The sequence below is a fragment of the Rosa rugosa genome, chromosome 3 (genome assembly GCF_958449725.1).
Source record: "Rosa rugosa chromosome 3, drRosRugo1.1, whole genome shotgun sequence".
Lineage (NCBI taxonomy): Eukaryota > Viridiplantae > Streptophyta > Magnoliopsida > Rosales > Rosaceae > Rosa > Rosa rugosa.
In genome coordinates this window covers 25,839,360-25,849,681 of record NC_084822.1, presented here as the reverse complement: position 1 = coordinate 25,849,681, position 10,322 = coordinate 25,839,360, and the positions used below count along the sequence as shown (strand labels likewise).

The 10,322-nt window shown below is 40.2% G+C and overlaps 1 protein-coding gene across 1 annotated transcript; it reads left to right on the top strand.

Moving 5' to 3' along the window:
* The first annotated feature begins 703 nt into the window (after nucleotides 1-703).
* Nucleotides 704-3,596, top strand: LOC133738505 (sucrose transport protein SUC2-like). Its single transcript, XM_062166063.1, has 4 exons — nucleotides 704-2,248; nucleotides 2,680-2,743; nucleotides 2,863-2,906; nucleotides 3,058-3,596. Exons 1-4 carry the CDS (start codon nucleotides 1,001-1,003, stop codon nucleotides 3,241-3,243), a joined length of 1,542 nt encoding a protein of 513 aa, XP_062022047.1. The 5' UTR covers nucleotides 704-1,000; the 3' UTR covers nucleotides 3,244-3,596.
* The last annotated feature ends 6,726 nt before the right edge of the window (nucleotides 3,597-10,322 follow it).

Genomic DNA, 10,322 nt, shown 5'->3' with positions numbered 1-10,322 from the left:
CTAGTTTTCTAGCAGCTGCTATTGCAATTGAACTTCCAGTTGTGTAATCTGAGTTTATACATCTTTCTATCAAAAAAAAAAAAAAAACCTTCCACAATACCAATGTGAACATATTTGCAGCAAACCAAATAGAAAGTAAAAGGAAAATACCTTTGTCAAAAAGAAAAAAAAAAGTAATTAAAAAAAGTTTATATAATAAAAAAAAAAAGACTAAAACTTTTTGCTGACACGAAATCAGATAGAAGATATGATGTCGGCAACAATTTCAATAGTTAGATAATACTTTTTTGTAAACTTCCATAATACCAATAACCAATTTGGGGTAAATATCAAAGAGAAAGTAAAGGAAAGTGCCTTTGTCCAAAAAAAAGAGAAAGTAAAGCAAAGAAAAGAAAAGTTTATGTAACACCAAATACACGGCATCAATTGAACATTAGTTAGATAATAATTAATAAAGAAGTATTATACAATAACATTAGTTAGATAATAAAGAAGTATTATACAATAAAAAAAAAAGACTAAAACTTTATGCTGACACCAAATGACAAATCAGATGTTAAGTTGCAACTAGATTACCTACCATTTGAATTGTAGATTTATTAGTTTGAAATTACAGGTGAAACAGTACACAGATTATTTGACCACTCTTCTAAAAAGAAAAAAAATATTATTTGACCACAATTAAGGTATCATGTCTGGATTTCCGAGAAAAGGAAACAGCGTATTAATGGCGTTTTCCACACTTGGCATCAATGACTGACTTGTGAGTGTGAGGCTCAACTCCAAACGGATAAGGCCGCCACCCTTTGCCAGTTGCCTCGATGCAACACCACCTTTGCCTCCTTAAATTTCCATGCACTCCCTCACAACCTCCTCACTCTCACTCCAATTTCCAGAGCCTTATCCGAGAAAAAAAGTCGGTTTAAATTTGCTTTTTCGAGAAACCCAGTCTGAGACTCTCAGAGACCAGTGACAGAGACCACTGTAGCCATAGCCAGCAATGGAGGTCGAAACCACCCAGAAGAAGAAGCCAACACCACCCCAATCAAGCCCACTGAGAAAGATCATTCTGGTGGCCTCAATTGCCGCCGGAATCCAATTCGGATGGGCCATACAGCTCTCCCTGCTAACCCCCTACGTCCAGCTCCTCGGCATCTCCCACACCTGGGCACCCTTCATCTGGCTCTGCGGGCCCATCTCCGGCATGCTCGTCCAGCCCATCGTCGGCTACCACAGTGACCGCTGCACCTCCCGCTTCGGCCGACGCCGTCCCTTCATCGCCGCCGGCTCCTCTCTCGTCGCCATCGCCGTCTTCCTCATCGGCTACGCCGCCGACCTCGGCCACCTCTTCGGCGACTCCCTCGACAAACCCACCAAACCACGCGCCATCGCCGTCTTCGTGGTCGGGTTCTGGATCCTCGACGTGGCCAACAACATGTTACAGGGGCCCTGCCGTGCTCTCCTGGCCGACATCTCCGGCTCCGACACCAAGAAAATGCGAACCGCGAATGGGTTCTACTCTTTCTTCATGGCCATCGGCAACGTCCTCGGGTTCTCCGCCGGGTCCTACACCCACCTCCACAAGATGTTCCCCTTCACCATGTCCAAAGCCTGCGACGTCTACTGCGCCAATCTCAAAACCTGCTTCTTCCTCTCCATCGCTCTCCTCATAGCCCTCACCATTCTCGCTCTCGTATCCGTCACGGAACCAACACCAACTCCGGAAATGGTAGAAGCTGTGGAGGAGATTGAGGAGGAGGAGTCGGAGAAGGCAGCACCGGTGCCTTTCTTCAGAGAGATCCTTGGTGCTTTCAAAGAGCTACAGAGACCGATGTGGATCTTGTTGGTGGTGACATGCCTCAACTGGGTCGCGTGGTTCCCTTTCCTACTGTTCGACACTGACTGGATGGGAAGGGAGGTGTACGGAGGGGAGGTCGGGAAAGGCAGGTTGTATGCCTTGGGGGTCAGAGCCGGTGCCCTCGGCCTCATGCTCAACTCTGTCGTTTTGGGCTGCGTCTCTCTCGGAATTGAGATTCTGGCGCGTGCCCTTGGTGGGGTCAAGCGCTTGTGGGGCGTTGTCAACTTTCTCCTCGCCATCTGTTTGGCCATGACCGTTTTGATCACCAAACTAGCTCAGTCCACTCGACACCACACCGTCGTTTCAACCGGAGCTGAGCCACCGCCGCCACCCGCCGGTATCAAGGCGGGTGCGCTGGCTATCTTTGCTGTCTTGGGTATACCTCAGGCGGTAAGTAATTAGCTATTCATATCTAACGCCCTTAAAATTTCTCTGTAAAACATGCGTCATTTTCTGCTTTTCAGTCAAGTGCATGCAGATAAAGTTAACACACTTTCACGTTTTACCAGACCTTTACAAAGTGATAGTTAAATCTGACCTAGCTGGGACCGATAGTTATATATGAAGCAAGTAACAAATATGAGAAAAACCATGATATTATTTTAATGATTTCAACTAGCGGTTTCGTGTCGAAACTTCTTGATAAATTTGGTCAACTCTGTAATTAATTGGCACTGGGCCAACTTTTGCAGTCTTTATTGTCATTTTTTGGGGGAAGTTTATTGCCAGTTTGGTTCTGTTGCTTACTTTTGCAGCAACTATTTTTTTGTGCTGTTTCTTTCTGCTTCCTGTTAATCGCTTCGTTAATTTTACACCTACAGATAACCTACAGTGTTCCCTTTGCTCTGGCATCCATATTTTGCAGCAATTCTGGTGCAGGCCAAGGTAAAGTTTCCAACAGTACTAAATTAACTGGGCATATATGCATCATATATGGAGGTTACATATATATGAAGAAAAATGCTGCCACTCACCTACGTCGATCGGATCTTTGGGTTTTGCAGGGCTTTCTTTAGGAGTCTTGAATCTTGCAATTGTTGTGCCACAGGTAATTCAATAAGTCACCTTAATTAATTTCATCACAATCAATTAACTTGGCTGGCTGCATGCAACAGAAGAGGTTTCGGTTTTAATTTGGATTTGGATTTCGATTTCGATTTCGATTGTTCTCATATGAAATTTCATGCATAAACATGCAGATGGTAGTGTCAGTAGCAAGTGGACCATGGGATGCTCTATTTGGTGGTGGTAATCTACCAGCATTTGTGGTTGGAGCCGTTGCTGCTGTATTCAGTGGAATATTAGCACTCTTCATGTTACCATCTCCACCACCTGATCTTCCTACAACTAAGAATGCAAGAGCTGCAGCTGCTGCATTCCATTGATTTCGATCGCAATCACCCAGCTCCAGCCGAGAGATATCGAGAGAGTTTTAACTCTAGCTTTCCTTCTGATATTTTTATTTTATTTTCCATTTAATTTCTTTCATCTTAATGGGTTCTGTACTAGATCGAGTATTAGTAGGTATCTTTCTTCAAACTTTAAAAAAATGCTGCATTGCCATTTGTAAATGGCATAGAAGTTACTCTGTATCCATGCGTAAGCATGATACAGTTGATACAACCAGGAATGGTTGACCCCAAAATCCTTGTCTTTGTATATTGCTTCATCTTCATCTAGTAGTTTATGGATTTCGTGTCTGAGTATAATAAGGATGAGCATTAATATTTTTCTTTTATCTTTATTTTGATTGAGAATCCAACCGCATGAGCACAGCATCTAAATTGACCGTTAACTGGAAAACTGGAAACTGAACAAAAAAATATGAGGTAATCTCTTCAGTGAACCGTTAAGTTAAGAAAAAAGAAAATTGTTACAACTAGACCCAATTCAATATCATGCTTTTCTCCTAGTATAGTTCTTTCAATTTGAACCTCAACCCAGTCACATACTTGCGTACGTTGTTGAGTCCCAATTCAATCACAGAATCAAGAACAAGTAATCAATGATTATGGAAGCCACTGTTGGTTATATAGAGCTTGGGTGGAAAACAAATAAAAAAATAAAACGTGTTTATCAATCTCTATGGGTTTATATTGAAAGAATGAAGACTTCATTCTGTTGAGGATTATGATATTATTAAGGCAGATGTAGCTGATATGCAGATTGCCGATGACTATGATATATTTTTATGCTGTCCTGTGGTTTTGCTATTTGAGACTGGGAAGAAATGTGACATTGTGGTTGGTACCATGCCAAAGGAAATCTATGTTGCTGCCATTGAGAGGGTCCTGAAGCAGTAACCATCTTCCTATTTGCGCCAAAAGGAGTTAAAAACAGTATTAGTTGATTTTACCCCAACATGATACTAGTAAGATTTCCTACCTGAATCTTCAAAGGGCCTATTGTTTCTTAGTTTCATATCTACTGAGATGATTATATATGAAGATAGAAATACTCCATTCTTTGCAAAATCTGCCACTACTACGATTGCATTCAGAACTTAAACAATCACAATACACTACAAGCAAAGCGTTTAAATGCCTGCAGGGATGAAGAGAAAGAATCATGAAAAGCTAATGCAAATACAGGCTGTAAGGCAAGGGCTACAGCACTTTTCAACACATTAATGTATCCTGCTCTTGTACAAAACATAATTTAGGTCCCAATTCAATAAATGTGGCGAAGGGGAAGCACTTTTCAATCATAATATGACACCTGAACTCTTTCACAAACCAGCATAGGTCTTAGCTACGGCCATTACCAGTTTCTAGCTCTTCTTCTTTGGCACGGTCACATTCTTGGTTGAGGTATTGGCTGAAATGAACGTACGTATTGCACTATGGCTGATTGTTCATCCCTAATTTATTTATTGGCTAGCTTGAACACTGATTTGTGATTGTAATGCAGAGTTACTCTGTTGAGGAGAACACCAATAAAAGAGTCAGTTTTTTTTTCTTTTCTTTTTTTAATTTGTAGAAGGGGTAAAATAGGAAATAAATTTTTACAAAAGTTAGAGGAGATCTAAATAATAAATTGGGAGGAGAGACATGTTTGGTGCAATACCTATGCTTTCATTCACATTGTTGAATATATAAGCCATTGTGTTGTTGCCTCAACTAGTGGTGGATTCAACAGAAAGAACTTTACATGGATTAATACTACGATAGCTATTCTAAAAATAAAAAAATTAAAAAATTAGTAAGATAGCTAATCCAATAGTTGGTCACTTTTTGTTAGTGGTCAAATGGAAAAAGCCTTATGTACTCGCACATAAAGTACATAAGAGCAACTCCAACAGTTTCTCTATAATTTTTGTATTATAGGGAAGCAAAAGTCAAAGCTTTAAGCAATTTTTCTTCTCCAACTCCAATAGATTCCCTATTTTACAACAATATCTAAAATCTCTATAATTCTTCCTTAAAATTTTAGAGATTGCTGTAAATTTAGGAAATTTTATTTTCTCTTTCTTCGCTATCCCTAAAATGGGGATAATTATAGAGAATCTATTGGAGCAAAAGAATCTCATTTTTCCCTAAAATAGAGAAAAATCAAAATATAGGAAAGCAGAAAGCTGTTAGAGTTGCTCTAAGAGGACAATGGCGTATGATAAAAATGGAACAAAAATTGATTAAATCTTCTTCAATGACCCAGATGGATTCATGATTGAGATATGCAATTGTGAGAATCTCAAGCTTGTTTCTGTAGGTTCCTTGGGCAAAATAAAATTGTCATTTGATAGACATAATCCTTTTGTGGATATGGTCGACAATGGTACTGATGCTAAGTGAATGTATGCAGACTTTTCCTTTTGATGATCAACATGGTAACATTAGGGTAGCTAGGTGGTTTTGAAGTTGATAGGGTATGGTAGATTGCTCGGTTTCGATTGTGCCTCTGTGAGTCTCAAGAGATCTCTTCATATTATCAAAAGATTCATATTCTTAGGTTTTAATTTCTAGTCAATCTTTCTATTTTAGTTGTTGATTTTTGTTTTAAATGAAAAGGAATAAAATACATGCTAGAAATGGATTAAGATGATGATGTGGCACATGCCATGCCATTCGGTATAGGTTTTTTGTATAACTTTTTGGATCTCAAGCATTTTTCCTCGGATATAATTTGACAGGACCTGCCCCGAATTCCACCCTAAAATCTGAGGTGACCCTGTGGGGCCCACCTTAAGAATAATTCTATAAAAAATTCGGCAGAGTCACCCCTAAAAATGGACTACCCAAAACCCGTAAAAACACATTCACACTTCTAATAAGCCATCATTAATCTCCTGGAGCTACCCTGCTTCCCAAATTACAACAACTCCGCAAGCAACTGAGATCCGAAATACAACATGTTCCAAATACACAAATGTAATTCCCAAACTTTACAACAATTGTCCCACAGGTTATCAGAGCAATCTAAAAGAGGAAAAGAATTCAAGATACAAGTACGTTCAATAAGTAACCTACAATATGAAATACAACAGCGGCAGATGCTATGCCCCTAATTCTACTATGCCGAACCAGCTACTCTGCAAACTGGGCACTTGAAACCGAAGGGCCCAAGGGGAAAGCACATAAAAACATTAGCGTGAGTGGACAAAAATAAGTAATTAAAAAGAAAAGGGATTTTATACTTTCCCACGTTTATTCCTTTAAAAACCCGATGCATGCAACAATTAAGGAAAACAATCTGAATGATGTTCAGCTCAAGAAAACCAACTAGCCCCGCTAGTCACAAACAACCAAGTAAAAAGAGTAAAAGATTGAAACTCTGATACTCAAGAAAATAAGACCAGCCCGCTGGTTAACAAAATCGAACTAGCCCCGCTAGTCAAGTAACAGTAGAGTATGGGGAAGAAGTTATCACCATACGAGTAAGGGAGCCTCCCAGGCTCTTGAGCATCCCATGCTCTTTGCTCAACTCACCCACAAACACATAGTAAGTGGGGAGGACTACTAATAGGCTAGCTAGCAATAAAATAAAACGACCCATTTATGGTGGAGTAAAATCATACGAAAACTAAAAACCAATAAGGCTTCCCCAAAATCTCACAAAATAAGAGCACGAGTACAGTTCCCAACCGTACTCAGTAAATCTCATGATAATCAAATAAATCAACGACGTGTCCCACACGCCAAAAGAATATTCTTAAATCCATCAACAAATATGTGAGAATTAATATATGAATATAATTTCCTCAAAAATCCCATTTCTGAAAACCTTTAAAAAATCTCAAAATCGACGAATATAAAATATATATTTAATTCCGGAAATCACATCGGAAAATAATCGTTCAAAATCATCATAAATCATAAATTCAAATCCGAGCATCGTAAACTCATATCCGAAAATCATAACGGAAAACCAATCAATAAACCAAATTATAATCTGAAACCACTTCATTTCGAAATCAAATTATAATCCGAAACTAAAATATATGCTCAATAAATGGAATGATAAATGAATAAGTCAATAACTCAGAAAATATTTGCATGCATCATTTAAAATCAAAGGTTCACTCACAGTATACAGCTAACGTGGCACCTAAGTGTAAGGATCCTCGTTGAGCGATGGGTCGGTACCTCGTCCTGTACAAAATTATATTCCGTAAACAACAATTCGACACTTAAATACGATTCTAAACTGAAACCCGAAAACCCCTCGTAATAAACCAACATCTCAATTTCTTCTCGGATTCAACCCGAACTTCATCACTAATATCAATCCGTCGATTAAAGTATTCCATAGTGGAAACAAGGGAAATCCGAAGGTCAGATTCCCATAAATCGACATCCGAAACTCCAAACTTCAGAAATTCACAATGGATATCAAACGTCTCCAATTTTCACCAAAATCACATTTACAAGTTCTACAACATATATATGATTTAACTAGCTAAAAACAGGAAGCTAAAACAGGCCCTATGCGCCTCCACGCGCCACCTACAGTGGCGACGAGTGAGCCCCACGCGCCTTCGGCCAACTTCAAACCGGCCCACCAAATTTGACCAGCAAGATCGTCTCAACATTTCCAACATCTTTCTCAACTACAACAAAATCAGAAACTACCTTGGTTGGCAAGAAATGGAGCTTGATCGAAAAACTGCCGATTTGCATAATAAACTCTTCAATTCTTCGATTCTCCTTCCACACCTCAAATTGGAGTATGAAACTTAGAGGAATTCATCAGTGGAGGATGGGCTTTCGATTAGACCTAGTTTCGTCGCCGGAGGTGGCTTAAATCGGAAGAAATCGGCGGTTGAAGCAAACTACTATAGTAAACGTTGGAGGTTCGATTTGCAGTATTCCGGCCAAATCGTCGTGAGCCACTGCCGTGGGCATCACGAGGAGGAGGAGGCGCGTCGATGCAGACCGGTAGCTCGCCGTATAGTGGCTGGACGATGAGGAACTGACTGAAAAAAGAAAAAAAAAACTCAAAGAGAGGGAGAGAGAGAGAGAGAGCGCGGGAGAGGAGAGAGAGAGAGAGAGACTTACTGCGGTGGTTTCCAGAAATAAAAACCTACCACAGTAACTTTCCATTTATATAGAGACTTACCTCAAACAGTAACTTTAGTTTTTTGGTCGTAACTTTTGCACACGAACTCCGATTTAAGAATATCACATGTCTACAGACTCAGTTTAACGTCCTCTACGACTTCCATGAAGGAAATTTCCTCAAAAACTGATCCTAACAAAAAGTCAACTTTTAGGGCCACTAAAAGTATCGAACAAAGTAAAATGTGAAAGTAATTGTCGTTTACCGACCAAATGACCAGTAAACCAGTAAATTGAGATACGGGGCTTAACATAATTGAAGATAAAACAAACCTCATATACTTTGTTCTTTTTAATTCTTTTTTTTTTATCAAATTGTTTTTTTTTAATTCTTGAAAACACTGCTAAAATTATTATTTTTTAAGAAATTTTTTGAAAACCCTAACAAAGAGTAGTGGTTATAGAAAAACCAAAAGCCTCTTCTATGGGCGTCTTCGGCATCTCTACTAGCGTGTCCAAGTTAAGAAAACTGAAATGACATCGGAGTTGGTCCATGGACTGTTGGCTACTGTGGATGTTAGGTTTAGATGGCGAAAGTGGTTTGGTTCCTTTAAGGTTGGCTTAATAAAAATTGAGTCTGATATGTAGATGGCAAATTGTGCAGACTCGAGATCAACACAAGGTGGTTATGGAGGTTGATTGAGTTGGTCAAGGCGATTGAAGGAAAGAGGCATTGGATTGTAGGGCTGGGCATTTGGACCCGAGAACCAGACCCGAACCGAGCAAAAAAACCCGAATCGGTTCGGTTTTGTGTTGGAAAATATCAGTTCGGTGCAAAGCCAGACCCGAATTACAGTTTATCGGGTCGGTGTCGGGTTTGATATTTTCTGGGATCGAAAGATCGACCCGAACCGATTTCTTCTCCATCTCAGCCTCTCGAGACTCTCCTCCCAAGCCAGCTCCTCCTCCTCCTTCTCCATACTCAAATGTGCAGAATTTCAGAAGAACCTAGAACCTATATGAAACAAAGTATTAAAATTTGAGCATAGGACATGGGAACACAGAGAAATTTGTTGCCTTCAGTAATCTTACCTTGGGAACCAGTGAAGCCGAGAAACTCCTTCACCTGCAAAAACTCTTTTCTTGCTAGTCTCGTGAGCTTGAAGCTCGGAGCGGAGTAGATCGAAGTTGCCGAAGAAGAAGAAGATATGGTAAATAGAGAACTACATAATGGGGATTGGGGAGGAAGAAAAGAGAAAGAAAAAAAAAAGAAAAAAGAAGAAGATATGGTAAAGAGAGAACTGCATAATGGATTAATGGGGATTGGGGAGGAAGAAAAAAAGGGGGGGAAAAAAAACGAAGAAGAAGAAGAATACGGCTAGAAAAGAGAGAGAGCAGAAAGTGAAACTGTAAGACCTCGGAAATTTGTTATTAATTCCTAAATGTTTCTTGGGATCAATAAAGTGTTCGTTTGTAATATTTCGTGGTTCGAGGGTGGAGTGGAATTATTTTCGGACGAATAATTATTCGAAGTGCACATTTTAGGGGGTTACGAAGTTTGACTTTTTATACGTTTAGATTATGTGAGAACTTCCTTCACAAAAGTTGTAGAGCGCGTCGATACGAGTTCGTGGACATGTGGAACGCGAGAATCGGAGTTCGTATGAGAAAGTTATGATCGATTGAAATTTGGGGAAATTTCTATAAATAGGCGAAAATTCCGGATCTTTTCATAAATCCCAAAAGTTTCGAAATTCTTATTTTCCTCCCCAGGTTTCTCTCCGTTCTCTCTCCTCAGACCTGACGGGTCGCGCTCGACCCGACCCGGCTGGAAACCAGCCTTCCCGGCGGCCGACGACCGAGGACCCGGCCCAGATCGACTCGCCCAGCCCTTCTCCATCGACCACTGGCGTCAGTTGCACTGGTGGAGCAACCCAGATGGAGATCGGAGACGTGAACAGTGACGGCGG